General features: G+C 49.9%; 2 protein-coding genes across 6 annotated transcripts in view; one reads left to right on the plus strand and one right to left on the minus strand.

Annotated features, from left to right (window-relative positions):
- The window catches only part of Samd8 (sterile alpha motif domain containing 8), a 51,333-nt gene extending 49,361 nt beyond the window's left edge, over window positions 1-1,972 (minus strand). The window contains exon 1 of one of the 2 annotated variants that reach the window (XM_057786228.1): window positions 1,773-1,972. In XM_057786228.1, the coding sequence (XP_057642211.1) occupies window positions 1,773-1,928 (156 nt within the window). In that variant the 5' untranslated portion in view covers window positions 1,929-1,972. Of the gene's footprint in view, window positions 1-1,716 lie in introns of both variants that reach the window. The other variant, XM_057786229.1, reaches the window with a different exon arrangement.
- Window positions 1,973-4,287: 2,315 nt separating this feature from the next.
- On the plus strand, window positions 4,288-19,140 carry Dusp13a (dual specificity phosphatase 13A). Of its 4 annotated transcripts, none has more exons than XM_057786334.1 (8): window positions 4,288-4,487; window positions 5,231-5,448; window positions 6,971-7,173; window positions 8,210-8,410; window positions 9,514-9,608; window positions 12,771-12,944; window positions 17,501-17,721; window positions 18,709-19,140. In XM_057786334.1, the coding sequence occupies exons 1-8, from the start codon at window positions 4,339-4,341 to the stop codon at window positions 18,909-18,911; spliced, it is 1,464 nt and encodes a 487-aa protein (XP_057642317.1). In that variant the 5' UTR covers window positions 4,288-4,338; the 3' UTR covers window positions 18,912-19,140. The 4 variants fall into 4 exon arrangements, with proteins under 4 accessions (XP_057642317.1, XP_057642320.1, XP_057642318.1 ...); XM_057786335.1 differs by having other exon boundaries at window positions 4,439-4,491; XM_057786336.1 differs by lacking the exons at window positions 4,288-4,487; window positions 5,231-5,448; window positions 6,971-7,173 and adding an exon at window positions 7,180-7,555.
- The last annotated feature ends 2,991 nt before the right edge of the window (window positions 19,141-22,131 follow it).

Consider the following 22,131-nt stretch of genomic DNA (forward strand, 5'->3'; position numbering starts at 1 on the left):
TTGGCTGGGTGAGGTAGTACATGCCTGTAATCCAAACACTCAGGAGGCTGACACGGGAGAATCATGAGTTAAAGGCTAGCCAGTAATACACACCGAGAATGCTTCCAAAAAAAGACCAGAGCTAACATGATGAAGGTTCCCAGTCTGCCAGGAAAAGCAGAAATATAAACAGTAATGCGCCATAAAATCCTTCATCTAAAGATCCTCTTTACTAAAGAAGTTTACCTTTTGACAGCCTCAAAAAAAGCAAAATTAAGAATTCACCTATTCTTTGAGAAAACTACTAATTCTACTGAGCATTCACTAGTATGATATACGGTCCATTTACATAAACAAACTTAAAAGCTTGTTGCGATCAATGAATGATCATCTCATGACGATTCAGCAGTAGATGCTTGTTGGAGTGGAAAATAATTAAAAATTGGTTTGAAAATGTCCAACAACTTAGCAAAACCTACCTGATGAGCCACAAAAGTCAAACACAAGACTCAGTTAAAAGTCAAAGGTTCCACAGAGCCACGTTACTGTTTCTATTTCTACTAAAAGCGAACACAAATTTTGGGATCAATACTTTCCTGGCAGAATTACGACTCTGGTACTACGTCTTCTAGAAAAAGCACCTGTTCCTTCTGTCAGCTGCCAGCTATAACCTCCCCTTACTACCCTCATTTTTCTAGAGCACTATAGAAAAAAAATATCATGCATGCAAAAATCTGAATACTGGCCCTGAAAAAGTTGTCAAAATTACCCCTCAAATTTTTTACGAGGGAACCCCAACCCTGGAGTTACCAATGGGAAGATCCTGTAGGTTCCTGGACTGTTGGCATATGTCCTCTTAACCCAGGAATCTCCTGGGACCATATTTCCACCCTGTGGCAATCTGCGGGTCAACTCAAGCCGTACGCAAGTGTTAACAATTTTCACTGAATTATCTGAAAATCCAAAACCCTCGCAGGTTTAATTTTTAAAATTGAAAAGTAATGTATTAAATCCTTTCTTAAGATTTAAACTTGTCCGACATCTAAACCTTCTCAAGAAAGCACAAAGAAAAAGAATAAACCACTCGCGTCAGAAGAAATCTGAGTGACATCTCTATTTCCAGAAATCACTACCATCTTCTAACATCACTTCCTCCCCATTCGCCTCCCCTGTCCGTGGACTCGAATCGGTGATGCATACCAGCTCCTCGCACTCCAGATTTTTAAAAGGACCACAAACAAGAGAGCCCTATAGCCTACATCCACTACCCAGAGATCTTCGAAGCCTTGAAAGCCACTTTCCTGTGAAAAAGTCATCCCCCAAGGGTTCATTTTTCTTCCTGGACTTTTTCTTTCTAACCTTTAGGCCAAGAGATTTCCCATCCGACCCCTCCCTCTTTCCAGCCAACCCTAACTCCCGGCCCTTCAAAGCCACCATTCCCACCGGGTCAGGTGGCTGTCAGTCCCCACCCGGCTGCCTTGCCCTTGCGCCGGTTTCAGGCGGCCCGGGGACAGTTCTTCCCATTACTCACACCCACGGCAATAGCCCAGGGCACCTCCTCCTCCGCGTCGGGATTCCGGGGACCCCTCGCACGTCCCTCCTTCACTAGCTGGGCTGCAAGGCCCCTGCGCCTCGCCCCTGGTTGCCCGACTTCCTCCGGATTCCATTCCAGAGCGGCCTACCCCGGCTCCCCCAACCGTCTCCCCGCGGTCCCCAGCGTCCCCGGCTCTCACTCACCCTTGGCTGCAGGTGCCCCCCAATCTCCCCTCTCCTCAGCCTCGGAGCCTGCTCACCTCCGCGGTGGGAGCCGAGCTGTCCGGACCCAGCTCGGAGCTGGCGTCCGGGGTCCTCGGCGCGTCGGCGGAGCGCAGCGCCTCGAGCGGCAGACGCAGAGCCCGGGAAGGGGAGTCTGAGCGCAGGCTGGAGCCAGCTCGGCAACGAGCGGGCATCGCTCCGGCCCCGTCGGCGACCCGCCACCAGCAGCGGCCAGCCGAACCGGAACTGCTTCGGGGGGCGGGGCGTATCGGAGAAGGGGCGGGGACAAAACCGGAAGGGAATCGGGAAACCCGAAGGGAGGCGAAAGCGCAGTCAGAGCCAACCATAGGCAGCCAAGGAGTCTTAATGAAGATGGGAGAGTTCTAGTGGGGTTGCTGACTGGGGTAAAGGCCTAGTAAGAGTCGATTTTTTTTTTCTTTGGTTTTTCGAGACAGGGTTTCTCTGTGACTTTTGGAGCCTGTCTTGGAACTAGCTCTGTAGACCAGGCTGGTCTCGAACTCACAGAGATCCGCCTGCCTCTGCCTCCCGAGTGCTGGGATTAAAGGCATGCGCCACCATTGCCCGGCAAGAGTCGACTCTGAGTTCTTTGAAGGGGCTAGCTCCTCTTCATCCAGTCCCCACGTAACACTATTATTGCTCCTTTATTCTGACTGTGTCTATGCAATCTGACTGTAATCGCAATCATTGTTTCAACTCTGCAAAGCCGATCTCACACACACAGAAAGGTCAAGAAACACTGTAGCCTGACACAGCACAGTTAATATGTTTCCAAGCTGGTATTCCAACCCCCAGTTGTCATCAGAACCTGTGTTCTTTTCTGCCACTACCCTACCTAACAGAATGCCCCCTTCTAACCCAAGCCTAGGGCTGGCAGAAACCATGTCTAAAGCCATCTACAACTTGAATTTTAGGTCGTCGTTGGCTCTACTTCCTTGAACAATGCAGGACCAGCTTTGGTGTTTCTAAAGAGGTTGGGGGCAGGTTCTGAGGTGATAGAAGGGTAAACATGGGTGCCGCCTTGGTGTGGCCTTTCCCTTCAAGCCAGACTCCAAGAGCAGGGGTAGCCAGGAATCTGTTCAGTTCCCTCATACCCTTCAGGGCCTCCATGAAGTCACATGAGACGGCAAGACATCCCTTGTAGGCAGAGGACTCTCCCATCCCCAAAATGTTTCTGATGGAGGTAGACATGTGGTTCGGTGGTCAGAGCACTTGCTGCTCTTGCAGGAGACCCAGGTTCAATCCCCTGCCCCCACATGACACCTCACAACCACCTAGAACTCTGATTCCAGAGGATTCAACACTGTCTTCTAGGCACAGCCAGCACTGAGTGCGTGTGACACACACACAGATGCAGGCACTCAAAACCATGTTTAAACTTATTTTATGTCTCAGTGTTTGCCTGCATGTATGTCTGTGCTTCTAACCACTGAGCCATCTCTCCAGTACCAATAAAATATTTTTAAGTATACAAATAATAAATCTTTTGCCAGATGTGGTGGTGCATGCCTTAATCCCAGCACTCAGGAGGCAGAGGAAGGTGGATCTCTGGGAGTTGCAGGCCAGCCTGGTCTACGAGTGAGTTCCAGGACAGTCAGGGCTTTTACATAGATAAATCCTGTCTCAGGGAAAATAAAATAATAATAATAATTAATAATAAATAAATAACAAATCTGTTTAAAATGGCTCTGATGCCAGGTCTTTTAACTCTCAAAACCTAGGGCAATTTTTTGCTCACCACTCTTTGACATATAAGGGCCCACCAGCTTTTTTTTTTAAGAAATTAGCTATCTTCGTTATAGAATCATCATTCAGATCTTTTTTATAAAGATATTTATTTATTACATATACAATGTTCTGTCTGTGTGTATGCCTGCAGGCCAGAAGAGAGCACCAGACCTCATTACAGATGGTTGTGAGCCACCATGTGGTTGCTGGGAATTGAACTCAGGACCTTTGGAAGAGCAAGCAATGCTCTTAACCGCTGAGCCATCTCTCCAGCCCCATTCAGATCTTTCATGTGCATTTTCTGGGCACACTTCAGATGCTTTCCTCCATGTTTCCCTAAGTTTTTCTAACCCCACAACTCAGACATTTTCCCCGAGTTCCACCGTCGTAGGCTCCAATCCTGTGACATTGGGTCCCACAAAGTGTGTAGCCCACTTGGACGTGCAAAGCTCTTTTCTAACATTCATCACTGGGTGCTTTAACTCTGTCCTCAGAACCTAATAACCTATGCTAGGGCTCTAAACCTATGAATTAAACTATTTCTAAACACCTACTGTATGCTAGATACAGTGAACCTTTTGCTTAACCCTTGAAACAACATACCTCCAGGGCAAGTGAAGAAACTGGGGGAGGTGGAGAAAGCTAGTGACTTGTTGGGAATCTAACTCCACGTTCTCAGAGACTTTAAGGATGGGAATTGACACAAGAGAAATAGGTCTTGTCCTTTTGGAGGCCCCTGGGACTTGCTGAGTCACTTTGTCTCACCTGTTACTGCCAATCTTTGGGAAGGAGACATGATACCAGGGGGCAGAGAAGACGGAGCTGACGGCAGAGGCAGAGGGAAAGGCAGGCTGGCCCATGGCTGAAGCCTCCATCCCAAAGCCGGGGGAAGAAGCAGAAGCCACACCTTGCCCCAGTGTCCTGCAGCTCGAAGAGCTCCTGAGGGCAGGGAGAGCCTCTTGCAGCCGTGTGGACGAAGTCTGGCCCAACCTTTTCATAGGAGATGCGTGAGTGAGTGGCTGCTGGTAGGGTTGTAGGAGTAGGGTCAAGAAGAAACAGTCCTAGAACTCTTTACCAGCTGAGGTGGCCAAGAGGGAACAAGAACTAGTTGCTTCTGGTTCACCCCAGGCCAGGAATTTTCTCCTGACTCCCTAAGTGCCGGGAGCTATTCAATGACCAGTTTCTAACAGCAGAGGGAGCTTGAGTGTTTTCGGTTTGTTTCTTGGGAAGGTCTGAGGGAGTTCCTGCCTGGGAGATCCCCGGGGTCTTCAGGCACATCCTAGACAACTGGCCAGGCTGGGAAGCAATCACGTTTGGAATATAAAATGGAGTAGCTACAGACCATAGTTCTGGTCCCAGCTTGCGTCCTGTAGACACTGAGTGGGTGGAGCAGCCTGACCTAAGATGAATCAGGAAAGGTGTCACTTCTAAATATTTGTAGATTAGAAGCAGGTATGACGTGGTGACCAAGTGACTCTAGATCACGCACATGAGTCAGAGGACATGTGGCAAGAAGGGAGGGGCAGCCAGTTCTCGGGGGCTGAAGCAATCTCTTCCTGGCTTTGGTGGGGGCAAGCTGCCTAAGACAGCAAAAGGGATTTAAACATACCCTGGCACCACCAGCTCTGCCAACAGAAAGTTCTGAGATGGAGAGTTGCAGATGAATTCTAGCTACCTTTCTACCCTTATACGCTCCCCAAATCTAGCCAGAGGCTCAGCCCGCATCCAGTCTCCTTTCTGCCCTTCCCAGGGTGACAGCAAATAACCGCTTTGAGCTGTGGAAGTTGGGGATCACCCATGTGCTGAACGCCGCCCATGGGGGACTCTACTGTCAGGGAGGCCCTGACTTCTACGGCAGCAGTGTGAGCTACCTGGGGGTACCAGCACACGACCTCCCTGATTTCGATATCAGCACCTACTTCTCCTCAGCAGCTGACTTCATCCACCGTGCCCTCAACACACCGGGGGGTACGTGATACTGACTACATATTCGATTCTGCTCACTTGTGGGGAGGATAGCCAGTTTCCCTCCATCCTCAGCATCCTCCCATCCCTGGTTTCTGCTTTGTTTCTCTCTTTTGTTGTTGTTTTTAACAATCTTCTGCTCTACCCCTCAGCATCTTAGCTAATGACATTGCTTCACAGATGGGGAAAGTTAGCTGGGCGGTGGTGGTGCACATCTTTAATCCCAGCACTTGGGAGACAGAGGTACATCTCTGTGAGTTAGAGACCACTTTGGTCTACAGATTGTATTCCAGGATAGCCAGGGCAACACAGAGAACCTATACCAAAAACAAACAAACAAACAAAAAACAGATCAGGTGGAGAAAGCCCAAATACCAAGGCATAGTAAATTAGGAGCAGCCGTGCAGCTGGAAGCTAGATCTCGCAGTCGCCTGAACAGTTCTTACTCCACAGTTCTTACTCTACAACAGTGGGAAAGCACCACATGGTACCCAGAGGTCTGCCCCAAAGTACCTCCAAATGAACAAAACAAAACACCCAGGATACAACAGGCCTTGAAAGGCCTCTGAGCCCTTACTGTATATTCATCTGGGGAAAGAGCCATGGCCCTCGCTCTGTAACCCTGGACAAGTCAGTGCCTTCCGGGGTTTCGTTTCCTCTTGGTTCTGTGATGAGGGATTTGGAATAGCCAGAGCACTGTGACATCCTCTCTTTCTTCATCTGCTCATCCATCATCTAGTCGTTACTCACTCCGCGTCAGGGGAAGCACTAAATTCTAGGAAGCCAGACCTGCTCTTGTAGAACCTGCTAATCAAACTGTGATGTGCTCTGAGCACTGCTGATGTGAGAGGGCAGATGGACTATGCGTCGGGGATTGGTCTCTTTGGCGGCTTCCCTAGGCACATGCAGACCGGACTAGCTGCTCGGTGGCTCAAGTGCTGTGTTTAGAGTGATGAGGAAAGCTGATAGGGAAGCCATGTCTGAGTGTGGCTTGATGGATGAGTAAGGGCGAGTCAGACCAAGATCAGAGGAAAGGTCAAAGGCCACGACAGCTCCAAGGCACCGAAAGTCTTCCCTTACTCATAGAGTTGAGGTTCAAGGCAGGTTCAGAATGGCTAGTTCTCAAGGGCTTTTGTTTTGGTTTGTTTTTATTTTCGAGACCTCTGTGTTTTTCTAAGTAGTCCTAGCTGTCCTGAAACCAGTTCTGTGGAGCAGGCTGACCTTGAACTCAGAGATCTGCCTAGCTCTGCCTCCTGAGTACACCTCTGTGTGCCACCACCGCCTGGCCTCTAAGGCTTCTGTAAGTCACGCTGAGGGTTTGGACTGTAGTTCTACACAGGTGTTAGTCTACTCTTGAAAGATCAGGAAACTGGGGCCCAGAAAGGCTGAGACACTTGCACAGGGCCCCACAATGCACCCAAGACAGGTTTGGGGGAATGGAATTTGTGCTTGGGTCCCATCCCTTGGGTGGGCTGGCTGGTGGGAAGGAGTCAATCACCCGAAGTCTTTTTCTTCTCCAGCTAAGGTGCTCGTGCACTGTGTGGTGGGTGTGAGCCGCTCCGCCACACTAGTCCTGGCTTACCTCATGCTACATCAGCAGCTCTCCTTACGGCAGGCAATCCTGGCGGTAAGGCAGCACCGATGGATCTTCCCCAACCGTGGTTTCCTCCGCCAGCTCCGCCAGCTGGACCAGCAACTGCGGGGTGCAGGCCAGAGCTAAGGAACCCGGTAAGGAAGGGTGAGGAGGCAAAGCTGAGTGTGGCTGGCAGTGAGAAATCAGCTGAGGACCCGGACGGGAAACTGGTTGGCAGGGCCGCCTGCGGCTGGAGGTGTCCCGAGCTGCTAGGCCCCCTTGCCTGTCCAGGGCCTGCCAGGCTGTCCTCCTGCCTGAATTCTTTAGCTCTCCAGAGAACAGAGAAAGGTGGAAGATGGCTTAGTGGGTAACAGCCCTTGCCACACAAGCATGAGGACTCGAGCCTGACTCTCCAGAACTCACACAAGGCGATAGGAGACAGACAAATGAACCCCGGAACTTAATGAACCTGGTATATGAAGGGAAAAACACATCATCAACAACAACAACAAAACAAGATACCCTGTTTCAAACAAGGTAGATGTCAAAGCATCAATGCCTGAAGTTGACCTCTGACCTCCACTTACACTGTGATACTCAAATATTCAAACAAGTGAGACTTACCAAATTCCCAGCCAGCAGCAGAGCCAGTCCGGGTCCCCACACTTCCTCTGCAGTGCACTGGTGTTAGTCACCAAGAGATGTGTCCCCCGCGACGGCAGGTCCACTGCTGTGCCGTCCCCTTTAGACAGGCATGAGAAATGCGACAGCAGCAGATTTTGCGGTATGCCTAGTTGCTCTACTTCCTTAGCCTGGAGTCTCAGACACCCTGGCCTCCAACCTCAACATCTTGCCCATCAGACAGCTGGTCTGGGGGAAGTTGGTTGAACAGAGCTACACCATTGCCTAATTTGTGGAAATGACATCTACAAAATCACCTCTGTCATGAGAGCCTCCAGAGACTTGCTGGACACAGGCTGTACAACTGTGCCCAGCAACCCTGCAGCTGAGGCCTGTGCAGAGAGGCCGTCTCTCTGCATTATTTCTCCTGGCACCTCTAGCCACTTGGTCTTATACACAGAACTCAGGGTGAAGGAGGTTAGGTAATAGCTCTGGCCCCTGTCCTGACACACCACAGTCAGTATAGGCCTTGGTTTGCCCGCTGTAACGTGAAGGTTCTCTCTTCTCCAGAGCCAGTCATTATCCTCAGCCACAAGGCTCTGCCACTTTGTCGCTTTGGCCCTGGCCCTGGCCCTGTTGGCAGCCTTAGCCCAGGTGGATGCCCACAGGATGGAAAGGGCCCAGGGTGGGGCTCACCCTCAAACCTGCTGCTTCATCGGCTTCCTCCAGCGTTCTGCCCACCCTCTCAGCTGCCGGCTTCAGTCTTCACAGGTGGGAGTGGGCTGTCAGCCAAGCTCTGAGGTTCTGAAACAGGGATCCCCAAGGTCCCTGGTGGGCCAAGGAGCATGATTCTCAATGTTTTCTCCAGCTCTCCAGCAGTGGTTGAGTCTTAGCTCCTGTGGTTCAGTGGATAGAAGGCTGAGGGAGTGTGTGTGTGTGTGTGTGTGTGTGTGTGTGTGTGGTAGGGCTGGGGATATTATGATATGGGTGTATGGCTAGGGCATCTGGATTAAAAGGAGAGGATTTAATCTCAAATGCAGTGGGCTATCACTAGGCATACCCCTGGCATCCCTATCTTTGAGAATGGGAGAGGGTTGTGGAGGGAAGAGCTGCTCCCAGATAAAGGCTCTGAGCACACGAACCTGCTCCGTAGTCCCTACATCTTTGTCTGTGTTACCTGCACTGAGTCTGGCAGACCTTAGTCCTGGGCTAGTTACCCCCAGAGAGAGGCTTCTAGGCCTATGTGCTGATGTTCGCCCTGCCACCTGCGTGTGCCTTGAGTGTCATCTCTGTCCTCAGCATAGACCTTTTCAGCTCTTCTGCCCTTGTTTGGGTAACCTTTGAAAGTCAAGGGAGTTGGTGGGGGGTGTCTGTCAGTCTGTCTCTTTTGGATAGTGCTGAAATGGAACTCGGGGCTTCAACCACTACTGTTCCACTAAACAAACACCTCCAAGCCCTGAAGGGAGGTAGTTTTTTGTTTTGTTTTATGTTTTTTTTTTTTTTTTAAAAAACAGGATCTCCACTTTAGCCACATTGTGGCTTTCCTAGAACTCACTATATAGACCAGGCTGTCCTTGAACTTACAAAACTTTGTCTGCCTCTATCTAGGTGGTGCTAGGATTAAAGGCATGCACCACCGCTCTCTGGCTCTAAAGGGAATTTTAAAGATGGTTTGCTTGATATTTCCTTCTCCCTGCCCGGCTACCTCATGCCACACAGCACAGGCAACCCCTCTGAGCTTCCTATGTGCCTAACATTAAGACTGAGGTCTGGGACTGACCATGCCTGGGACCAGTGGATGAGTAGGGAGTGGCAAGGGGAAGCAGAAGGGAGAGGACAGCATGCTTTATAATTAAACTCCAATCAAAAAATAGAAACAGCATCAAGTGTGCAGAGACAGGCGACTGGAAGCCGGCAGTCCACGTTGTCCGTCAGAGAAGACTACAGCCTGGACAGGATCTCCTCACAGGTGGGTGCAATGGCCCTAACCCAGGGGCCCCTGGGAATGCTGGGTAGTGGTGCCCAGAGCACCTCTGCCTATGTTATGTGTGTTGGGCAACTGTGAGGATTGGGTAGGGGGTCCAAATGGGCCAGAGGCTCAGAACGTGGCCTCTCACCACTATGTGACCTTGGGCCTACTACTTTAACTCTCTGAGCCTCGATTTTCTCATCAGAAAAGTGGGGAGATCCATACTGCCTGCTTCCTGGGAGCACTCTGTAACTTCTGGGCTCTGTCTGGTCTGTAATGTGTTTCCTTAAGAAGCACAGAGATCCAGGGGAAACCTCTGCCGACGGTAGCGACCTCGCCACTCCAAGGCTCTGCTGAGTCCTGAAAGAATGAGAATGATTACAGCGATAGAAATAAAGTGATCTCCATTCGTGGGGCATCTCCCGTGATGCCAGGAGTCATTGATGATGTCATGGGCATCTTCTTCCAGCAGCCCCTAGTGAAGATTCAGGCTCAGAGACTCTCACTCCGGCCCATCTTCCTCCAGGGGTGCAGGGATGCATGCTGGGCAGAGACCACCACAGGCTCACCCTTGCCATCTGCCTGCCATGGTCCCCAAGGTCCCTTTCTCAGACTCCTCAATATTCTATAGTGAGAACTCCATCATCCCCACCTGGCCTGTGCTCCCCTCGGGGAGAGGAGGGAAGGCAGAGAGAGGACAGCAGGAGAGACCAGGGGGAACGTGTCCTGGGGTCACAGCAAACAACAGCCCTGTCCCCAGGCGGCCCGAAGCTGTGAGCATGCAGGGTGATATTCTGGAAGGCTGTGGGTCCTGGGAGAACGTGGAGGAAGGCAGCAGAAAACACGCTAGAGATGAGCGATACTTGAGGCCAACAGAAAACAAGTGTGTAAACGGCGGCAGTATTTGCCCACAGAGGCAGCTGCTTGCCGAAGCTACAGGGAAGCAGAGGCCAGGTACCGACAGGGAGCAGCTAGCGCGAGTGTGAAGGAACAGGCCTGTTCTTACAGGACGGACATTCAGCCATGTCTCATTTTGACATGGCCGAGATGTACAAGTCAGTGTCAAGTGGGGGCCTCCATAAACTAAGAGGCAGCAAGAATCAAGGGAACTGAGTCCCTGGGCTGCCTTTGGGGGTGGGGGTAGGGGATAAATCTTAAGGGATGGGTCACTGAGTGAGTGGATCCAGCTCTGACTGATGGATCCTGAGCTGGGCTACAGACAACCTGAGCACCAGAAGTAAGGCCCTAAGTATGACTTGACAATGAGACCCTAAGTCCAAGAATAACCTTCTCTACAGATCAGATCTAGGTTAGACATGGAAGGCTATAAACTGCCTCTAAACCCCTGACATGGTTCCTGGGGCACAGTTGTGCTGCCTGGCAGTCACTGGCCACCAGGGGGCAGCCTTACCCCATGCCAAATTTAGCAGGCCTGTGAGGGGCCTGTGGTTTTCCAAAATTCCTGTCTGGTTCCACTCAGAGCTGGAGCAGTTTACCTGGTGGCTCCAGACCAGAGTGACTGTTGGACTCCTCTGGACTCCGTGGTCCCCTCCAACCCAATGTCCCTTGGTCTGGCTTTACTTCTTGTAGAATCACTCCTGTCTCTTACAGCCCACAAAATACCAGAGAATCCATAGAAGTCAGGCAACCCCACCAATCTTTCACATGAGGAGCTCAGGTCAAGACAGGAATGAAAACTTGCTTAGGTCACAGAATGTATCCTGGCCAAGTTTTAAGTCTGTTCTCTAGGTACCTCTTCAACTGGTCCTGCATCTTCAGAAAGGTTTTAGGGATGTATATCTTCAGTCCCAGAGACACCAGGGAGAAGGGCCACTGGTCAGTCCAAGCAGCACAGGTTTGCTCTCCCCCACTCCCAGCCCCCATTGGTTCGAGTACATGGACCTAGAATTCTAGCCGCTTCATAGCGTCTGTGTTCTGGACGGAATCTGCCTTAGGACTGTTCCACTCACATGCAGAATCCCGCCCCTGCACCTAGTCCCCCATTCCTGGCCCCAGACCATGCCCTAGGTAGGTGGCAGGCCACTCAGCCTGCCCTGAGAGGTCACAGTGGGGGATGAGGGAGAAAGCCCGGTTCTCACTTCCTCCCAGCTCACCATTCACCCGCTGGGTGAGCTTGGCCAAGCCAGTGGCCTCCTGGGTGCCTGTTTCCTTTTCCCGTCTTGGCACTGCCTACCAAAAGGAAAAGATGCTTTACCCAGTCTGTACCTTCTCTAGTTACTCTTTGAGGGAACCAGGGGAAGTTGGCCAAGATAGGTCCCCCGTCCCTCTATGGCACCAGGCCCGGGTTCTGGTTCCTCTGACACCCCAGCTCTGCAGGGTCCCGGATGACCTGAGCCAGCTGACTCCAGACACAGCCCACCCCATCCGGGTGAGGCCTGCACAGCTGCACTGGCCCGAGTCACGGGGGTAAGGAGGAAAAGCCTGGGGCCTGTAGGCAGATGTGTAGCTGAGCCCTGACAGGCCCCCTACAGGAGACACATATATTGGTGACCACCCCCTGGCAATTGGAAGGTTTGGGGAAGGAACTGAAGTCACTCGGAAGTGGTTATCAACCCCAGGGTTGTCATCAGCTGTTTGTCTTTGAATGTCACTCAACTGACACTCTGGGCACCAGAGTCCCTCCGTGGAAAACAAGGGACAGAGCACAAGTGAGACATTCTGCATATGAGAGGCCCCAGCTCACCAGTGCCAGCCTGTAGCTGGACTACTCTGACCCTGGATAATGCTCTGATCAAGCACCTGGAAGTGGGGGTTTGAGGCCCAGACCTAGGGACAGCAGGGGTGGGGGATGAACTGTCTGGGTTTGAAGGGACATCCCGGGTGCTTTCTGAGAGCCTCAACCAGCCGGGGTTTTCAGTGACTTAAGGTGTAAGGTCTGTACTGATTTGTCCTACAGAGGTCCCCCAAGGCCAAAGTTTCTAACATCCACAGCCTCAGGAAAGGTCTACTTAGCGCCATGGCATTGACAAGGGAATTCTAGTTCTCCTTGTTCCCAGGGAACAGGTTCTAGGTTCTAACCTCATTCAGCATAGCCCCACAGCCTCCCAGGGGCCCCTGGTCCTGCATCACAGCCCATCCCTGGCCACTGGATCCATCCTTGGGGAGTCTGCTTCAGCTGCTGTCGTGGCCACTCTGTTCCAGGATGGACTCACTGCAGAAGCAGGACCTTCGGAGGCCTAAGATTCATGGGGCGGTCCAGGTATCCCCCTACCAGCCACCCACGCTGGCCTCTCTGCAGCGGTTGCTGTGGGTCCGTCGGACCGCCACACTGACCCACATCAATGAAGTCTGGCCCAACCTTTTCTTGGGAGATGCGTAAGTGAGACCCACGGAGGAGCTGGGGGAGGCAGAAGGGTGAGAGGCGGGACAAACCTCCTCCAGTTGGCATCTCTGCTTCTCAGCATCACCTACATTTTTCTTTCCTCTTATGTTTATTATGGCAATAAAACACCGGTAAGAAAAAGATACAAAATACACACACACTTTCATCTTTCAGAAACAAGGAGTTAGTTATGCAAGTCCCCTTTCTCGGTGGATAGCCACACTTTAATTGACAATTTTTTTTGACAAGGTATCAAGTACCTCAAGTTGGCTTAAACTCCCTATATACCTGAGGACACCTCGAGCTTTTGACCCTCTAATCTCTACCTCCAAAGTGCTGGGATTGCAAGGGTACATCACCACGACTGTTTTATGCTAGAGATCAAACCCAGGGTGTATGCTAGGCAAATCGTTGCGTGTGCGAAGTAAGCACTCCACAAATTAAGCTATGTGCCTAGCCTGTCTAAAATAATTATCATCATCATTAATACGAAATCTCCCTAGCAGCCCTATGTGTCCCAGAACTCACTAGAAGAACAGGCTGGCCTCACACTAATAAAGATCCTCCTGCCTCTGCCTTTTAAATGTTGGGATTAAGTCACATGCCACCTTGCCAGTCTCATTGGTTTTTGTTTGTTTTGTTTTTCGAGACAGGGTTTCTCTGTAGCTTTGGAGTCTGTCCTGGAACTAGCTCTTGTAGACCAGGTTAGCCTTGAACTCACAGAGATCCTCCAGCCTCTGCCTCCCGAGTGCTGGGATTAAAGTCGTGTGTCACCACTGCCCTGCTCCCATTTTTGTTTTTGTTTGAGATAGGGTCTCACTATAACCTTGGCTAACCTGGAATTGTCTAGGTAGACTGTGCTAGTCTTGAACTTACATGGCGTGTGCCACTGCGCCCCACCGTATCCCCTCCCTTTTCTCTCACTCCCACTAGTCTGTTCTTTCCACCAGATAATCTTCCTTCTGTTCTGGTGTCATATGTATGTAATGCATAAGTAACTTTCTGTAGCTATGTAAAACCTAGGAACCACAGTTGAGCAAATGCATAGGATGTTCTCTGGGTCTGTGTGTATTATTTCACTTAATGCAACTTCCATTTACACCCATCTCAAAAGCACTCTTTATTTTTCTTTCAAGCTTTACCACCTAAACAACATAGATGTGCCTTTTGTCTGCCTTCCCCCTCCCACCCCCGAGATAGGGTTTCTCTGTAGCTTTGGAGTTTGTCCTGGAACTAGCTCTTGTAGACCAGGCTGGTCTTAAACTCACAGAGATCCGTCTGCCTCTTCCTCCCAAGTGCTGGGATTAAAGGCGTGTGCCAACACCGCCCAGCTCCTTTTGTCTGCCTTCTAAAGTTAGAGTGAAATGATTCTTGAATTGTTTTTTGTCTTGTGGGGCTAAAGAAATGGCTCAGCAGTTAAGAGCACTTACTGTTCTTGCAGAAGATCTGAGTTTGGTTCCCAGCGCCCATGTGGCAGATTACAACACCGGATCCAGGGGAACTGATGCCCTCTTCTGACTTCCACAGGCTCCTTCATGCACATGGTGCACGTAAACTCACAGGAGCACGCACATGCATATAAATTTAAAAGGAACTTTTTGTGTGTATGCACGTGTATATCTGCATGTATTCATGTGTGAACACATTTGCATACTTGCTACAGTGCATCTGTGGAGGTCAGAGAACACATCTTTGGTCTGTTGTTCATTGCTGTACATGCCTGGCTAGCCAGCCCATGAGCTTCTGGGACTTTCTGTCTCTACCATCTGTCTCATCATAGGAGCCACGGTATATTACAGACCCACACTACTGCATTTGGATTTTATGTAGGTGCTTGGGATTTGAACTTCAGGTCCTCGCACCTGTGTGACAAACAGCCCATAGTGTGTGTGTTCATGGACAGCATAATATGTTTAAAATTGTGTGACACAATGTTATTCTGTGTAGATGTAGCTATTATTATATAATAGTCCACTGTGTGACTAGACCATAAATTCTTCATTTGTACTGATCCCACTTTTAACTACTATAGTGATCCAAGAGCTGTTTAGTAAAGGTGCTCTGGAAAAACACGGGTTTCCCAAGGTTTCTACAAGAGAGAAGGAGAGGCAGGCAGACAGACAGACAGACAGACAGACAGACATACAGACAGACAGACAGAGAGAAGAAAAACTTGTTTTTCCCTAAGACTTTTCTTAACTATGAAGTGGGCTGAAGAGCTGACTCAACAGGTGAGAGCACTGGCTGCTTTCCAGAGGTCCCGAGTTCAGTTCCCAGCACCCACAGGGCAGCTTGCAACTGTTGTCCCATGGGATCCGATGCTCTCTTCTGATGTGCAGATGGACATGCAGAAAAGACCTGCATACACACACAAATACATCTTTAGGATTCATTAAAGCATGGATTAATATTTAGTTAACAATATTCCTCTTTCCACAGAGATAAAAATCCTTGTAGAATTTTTTAAAAATATGTGCTTTTTCACAGTTCTATTTTGGGTAAAAATGCCATCGTTTTCAATACTGTTTTGAAATGAGCTTTCTACATAACGCCTACTACATAGTTAAAAATTCTTAGAGCATTCTGTCTTATATCTTGTATTTTCACAGGTTCCTGATGAAACGTAAACATCTCCCCTTGTTTACCTGCATTTACCATATTTTAGTGATTCATGGCATTTCATAATTTATACACACAGGAATTTGCTTCACGCAAGGGGTGTGTTCTACATCCCCCAGTGGGTATCCAAAACTGAAGACAGTGTCAAATGCTCACAATATAGGCTGGCTTTTTTCCTACTAATAAATACCTTTGTAAAGTTTAGTTTGTAAATTAGATTAAGAAAGTAACACTGATAATAACAAGACAGCAATTACTATATTAAGTAAGGGCTAATTGAACACAGGCCTGTGATACTGTGACAGTTAATCTTATAACTGAGAAAGCTTCTAAATAATTAAAGTAGCATACGCAGTGCAGATATACTGGCCGAAAGGTAAGTCTTGTCCTTGTTCTAGCTTCATAAAACATTGACCAAAGCCCGCCTGGGGAGGAAAGACTTTCTTTGGATTACGGATACAGTTGGCTGTCAGTAGAAGCCCAGGCAGGAGCTGAAGCAGAAACCGTGGAGGAACACTGCCTATGACCTGCTCCCTCTGGCTTGCTCAACTACCTTTCTTCTACAGCCAGGCCCACCTGCTAGGGGTTGCACCGCCCACGGTGGGCTGCATCCTCTTATATCAATTAGCAACTGAAAATGCTCCAGAGACATGTTCCTGGGCCAGCCAGGGTGGCAGTTCCTCAGCTGAGTTCCTCTACATAGATGGGTAAAGTTGACAACTACCGTTAGCCATGGCAGCCTTGGGCACTGTTGTGGGAGCTGCGGGCTGCGTTCCTGCCACCCGGCTCCTGGCCACCAGCTAGCTTATGCCCCAAAATAACGACACACAAATTGTATTCTTTTAAACACTGCTTGGCCCATTTCTATTAATGTGTGTAGCACCACGAGGTGCACTTACCAGGAAGATTCTAGCCTACGTCCATCCTGGGTCGGAGCTTCATCGCGTCTGCCCCAGAGAGGAGAGCTATCGAGTCTGAGCTCACTTCCCTTCTTCCTCCCAGCATTCTGTTCTGTTTACTCCACCCACCTAAAGGCTGGCCTATCGAATGGGCCAAGGAAGTTTCTTTATTAGCCAATGACCTCCCTCCATCAGGGCACAACATGGCAGGACAGTGCAAAACTTAAAATCTATTCATTGTTTACTTATAAACTTAAAAAAATATTTTGAAGCCACAGTTGACTGTGGGTAAATGAAACTGTGAAAAGCAAAGCCACAGATGAAAGGTTTGCTGTACCATACTTAACAACTTAAAATAACTAAGTTCATTTTCTGTCAAAAAAAATAAGTGCTCAGCTGGACACTGGTGGCACACGCCTTTAATCCCAGCACTAAGGAGGCAGAGGCAGGAGGATCTCTGTGAGGTTGAGGCCAGCCTGGTGTACAGAGCAAGTTCCAGGACAGCCAGGGCTATACAGAAAAACCCTGTCTCAAAAAAAAAAAATTCTCTTTCCTAATAGTTCAGTTTTAAATACCACTAAATTCAGCTTCTGTATTCTCCTTTGGCACATTTTGAATTCTTCCTTTTAATCTGTTCCTAGAAGAAAGTGATTACACAAAGTCTTCAAACATTTCTAAAGCTTTGGATGCACGTAGCTAAACGTCCCAGGGTAAAAGGTCTAGAGCAGTGCTTCTCAACCTGTGGGCCACAACTCCTTCACGGGGGTCACATAGAGGATAACCTGTATATCAGGTATTTACATTATACTTCATTAACAGTAGCAAAATTACAGTTATGAAGTAGCAGCAAAATAACTTTCTGGTTGGGGGTCACATGGATTGATTAAAGGGTCGCAGCCTTAGCCAGGATGAGAAGTGCTGCTGTAGGGTATTGCCCACATCAGAGAAGTTCACAGTCCAGTCTCTACCCTTGGAGAACAGAGGCGTGAGGTACACCTTCACCCCTAACTTCTCGTGTGCCCTTCCTCCAGGTATGCTGCCCGAGACAAGAATCGTCTTATCCAACTGGGCATCACCCATGTTGTGAATGTCGCTGCGGGCAAGTTTCAAGTGGACACGGGTGCCAAGTTTTATCGCGGAACACCTCTGGAGTACTATGGCATTGAAGCTGATGATAATCCCTTCTTTGACCTCAGTGTCTACTTTCTGCCTGTTGCTCGATACATCAGAGATGCCCTCAACACTCCCCGAAGTGAGCTGCTGGGGACGGGACTGGGCAGGTTGGGGTCAGGGTGGGATGAGGCGGTAGCACCGGTGGGTAGGGAGCCTGTGGCACCAACCCCATCAGTGACTGCCCCACGCTAAGGAACAGGTGCCTCTCACCATTTAATGAGCATACCGTGGAGCCTGACAGCTGCAGATAAGGCTACGATTCAGCATGGGGGCTGGAGAGATGGCTCAGGTGTACAGTGCTTGCTGTGCACCATGAAGATTGGTAGTCACTCCCTGGAACCTACATGAAAAAGGCAGGCATGGGAATGTGTGCTTGTCATCCCAGCGTTAGGGAGATGAAAATCAGGATATCTGAGTGAGGTTCAATGACAGAACAGCCTAGCCAGGAAGAGACCCTGTCTCAAAAAACCAAGGTAGACAGAGCCTGAGGAGCAACCAACACAGTTGACTTCTGGCCTTGATATGCATGTGTACACATATGCATACACACCTATACACTCGTGTGTACCACCACATCAACACACACACAATCATTATGGTCACTAGTATAACTATATCCTTTAGAAAGAGGCCATCCCATTAGGGAGAAATCACAACACCTAGCAAAGACTCAGGAAACATAAGTAGGTACAAGGCTTCATGGGCGAGAGAGAGAGAGAGAGAGAGAGAGAGAGAGAGAGAGAGAGAGGAGAGAGAGAGAGAGAGAGAGAGAGAGAGAGAGAGCGAGCAGACTGAGGGGAAAGGAAGAGGGTATTCCCTGTGATGTAAATCCAAGGGACTCTGGAAGTTTGGTGACCCTCTCCTAGGATGCCCCTCTGGGCCAAAAGAGGGGACCCAGGTGCTCACGTTAGCCCTACACTAAATTGCTATGTGACCTTGAGCCTCCCTTGCCCCATTTGACAATGAGGACAGTGTCCGTTTTCCAGGGTGTTGGGACAGGTGGACAGAAGGGATGACAAAGGTGAGGTGGGTGCAAGTGGCCAATGCTAGTTGGGTCTTCCTACAGACCGCGTGCTGGTCCACTGCGCCATGGGGGTAAGCCGCTCGGCCACGGTTGTCCTAGCCTTCCTCATGATCTGCGAGAACATGACGCTGGTCGATGCCATCCAGACGGTGCAGGTCCACCGAGATATCTGCCCCAACTCGGGCTTTCTCCGACAACTCCAGGTTCTGGACAACAGGCTGAGGCGGGAAACGGGGCGGCTCTGACTCGGGGTGCCTGAAGCCCTGACCCCTCCATCCAGCGTGGTCCAACCTGACATGCCTGGCCCTGGGGATGACAGTCTCTGCTGTTTCCAGAGACCCTGACATGTTACCAGCAAGTCAGGGCTCCATTGAGGCAGAGGCAGGGCTGGCTGGGTGGGTGGCACTTTCACCCTGACCCAATACCGAAATTCTTTATGCCGAAGAAAATTCAGTCTGTCTCTATAATAAAAGGTTCATCATAATAAAGGATGTGTGTGAGACAAAGGCTTTATTGTCACGAAGGCCAAGAGCCTAAGGATGGCCTGCTGGTTCTGACTCAGCAGCCCGGCAGAGGGAGGAGCCTGAGGGTGTGACTAGGCTCCCTGAGGAGAGATTTCAGGAGGGGATGAGTTAGTGCTAGTGTTCTGGTCCAGGAGGAAGTGTGATGCGGCGCTGGGGATTGGGCAGTTTCTTCCTCGTCCTGCCCCTTTCATACCCTCACCCATGGCTAAATTCCAAGGGTCACATCCTTTCTGGGCCATGGTCAAAATTCACTTTTGGGGGTCAGCAAGATGGCTCATCAAGTAAAAGTGTCTGTAGCATGAGCCCTGACAACCTGAGTTCAGTCTCCGCCTTATAAAGGAGAGAATGGGCTCCATGACGGTGTCCTCTGAGCTCCACATCCGTGCCATGGCAGCATACACACCCTAACACAGCATGGTGCACACAGAAATAGTAAAGCAAGAGAAGTTTACTTTAAAATAAAGCGACTTGAGGTCCAGTGCTACCAAACCTGAGGGCTTGAGTTCAGACCCTGGGACCCCCAGGCAGAGAGAGAAGCATCTCCCACTAACTGTCCTCTCACCGCCACACACTTACTGTGACAAGAATGCACTGCCTCCAAAGCACAAGTGTACGAACACAGGTGAACAGTCTGGTGCTGGGGGTGCAGTGCAGTGCCTGGAGTATGTAAACCTCTGGGTTTGATCCACAGCGCCATGAATAACAAAGCAGCAAGCTTATGCCCTAACTTTGTGAATTCAAGGACAGCCTAGGCGACATAGAAGCTTCCAGGCCAGGGGCTAGGGATGTAGCCCAGGAGAGTGCTTGCCTAGTGTGCACAGGCTCTAGGTTTGGTCCTCATGTCTTAATTAAGGTTTCTATTGCTGTAAAGAGACACCGTGACCATGCAGCTCTTCTAAAGGAAAATATGTAATTGGGGCTGGATTACAGTTTCCGAGGTTTAGTCCATTGTTGTCATGGCAAGGAGCATGGTGGCGTGCAGGCAGACGTGGTGCTGGAGAGCTGGCTTAGAGCTCTACAGCTGGATTGGCAGGCAGCAGGAAGAGAGAGCATTTGAAGTCTCAAAGCCTGCCCCCAGTGACGCATTTCCTCTAAGGTCACACTCCAACAGGGTCACAGATAAAAGTCTCACTTCCTATGCACTTATGGGGGCCATTTTCATTCAAATCATCACATCCAGTATGACATAAACCATGTGTGCACATGTCTCAGCCATGGAATCCCAGCACTTGGAAGATAGAGGCAGAAATATCAGAAGTTTAAGGTCATCCCCAGTAGGCAGTGAGTTTGAACCAGCCTGGGCTACATGAGGAAAGGAAGAAGACAGGACAGAAAGATCCCCTTGGGTTCCTCCCTGGTAAACAGCACAGCCCTGGCCTGGTTTTGAGGGTGAAATGATAGGTTTTCCCCTCATCTCTGGCTGTTCCCGCTTGTCCCATGCTTTTCCTGTCTGGCCCTAACTAAGAGTATGAAGATTTCTCCAGGTTCTGGCCTCCCCGATGCTCCTACATTTCTGTGTCAAATACCTAATAGAAGCTACTTAAAGAAAGACGTCATTGTTATGGCTCACAATTTCTTTTTTCTTTTTTTTTTGTTTTTTCGAGACAGGATTTCTCTGTGGTTTTGGAGCCTGTCCTGGAACTAGCTCTGTAGACCAGGCTGGCCTCGAACTCACAGAGATCCGCCTGCCTCTGCCTCCCGAGTGCTGGGATTAAAGGCGTGCGCCACCACCGCCCGGCATGGCTCACAATTTCTGACAAAATTAATGGTAGCTCCATTTGTGGCAGCAGGAATGTAAGGCCGCTCACACTGTTCGCCCAGGAGTCAGAGAACTCAGTGAGGTGTTTGAACGGGAGCAGCCCACATAGGCTCATGTGTTTGAATGTCTGGTCCTGCTGCCCGAAGATCAGTATACCAAGCTCTTAGCTACTGCTCCAGCACCATGCCTGTCTGCTTCCTGCCATGATGATCATGTACTAATCCTCTAAAACTACCAGCAAGCAAGCCCCCAGTTAACTGCTTTCCATGGCCTTGGTCAAGGTGCCTTTACACACAACATCAGGCCAGATGCAGAGATCTCGGGCTAAAATTAGAATGTAGACTATCAGCTGTAACACATCTGTGTGTCCCAAAGGCTCAAAAACCTCCCCAGACTGCACCTCCCGCTGAGATCCAAACATTCAAACAGATGAGCCTGGGGGGGACATTTCAGACTCAAACCATAAAAGCTGCCATCCTGGACGAGGTTCCTGAAACCTCTTCAGGTACAGCTCCGTGGGTCCCTGGACCATCAGCTGTGGGCTTTATACCACTATGACCTGGCCCCATAACAAAGGCCATGAAAGAGACTCGATCCTGCCATGTTTCGGGACTGGGTGGTCTCTGCTCCAGCTGCACTTGCATGCACTGTCTCTCAACCAGCTCGCCCGATACCCTCCCCCTATAAGGACCCTTGAATCCTTCAGAGTCCCCACTAAGACTGTAGAGCCTTTATGGTTTCCCTACCTTTTCCCAAGGCAGCCCTAGATTCTGAACTCCATCTACAGAGTCCCAAGAATGTGCCCTGCTGAAACCCGAGCTCCAGGCTAAAGGGAAGGCTCTGTCTCAGCCTCCAGACGCCCTAGTCCAGGCAGCAGGGGCAGACTGCCCACATGGACACACCAGGATGACTCTGGAGCCACTATTTTGGGTGTTGCTGACAGCGTATGAGCCAGAAATAGCAACAAGGACTGAGTTGTCTGTCAGGAGAAGAACCTCTGGGCATTGGGGTTAAGTAGATTGGGCTGCTACCTAGGACTGTGTCTGATCTGGTTAATTCCAGGCCCCACCAACTCCAGGTTGAACTGAAAACAGCTGTCTCTCCCTAGCGTTGGTGCAGCCATATATGGTCTGGCCGTGTGCCGTGCTCCAGCTGGCATATAAAGCTCCTATACAGTAGGGC

Source organism: Chionomys nivalis, chromosome 12 (genome assembly GCF_950005125.1).
Source record: "Chionomys nivalis chromosome 12, mChiNiv1.1, whole genome shotgun sequence".
NCBI lineage: Eukaryota > Metazoa > Chordata > Mammalia > Rodentia > Cricetidae > Chionomys > Chionomys nivalis.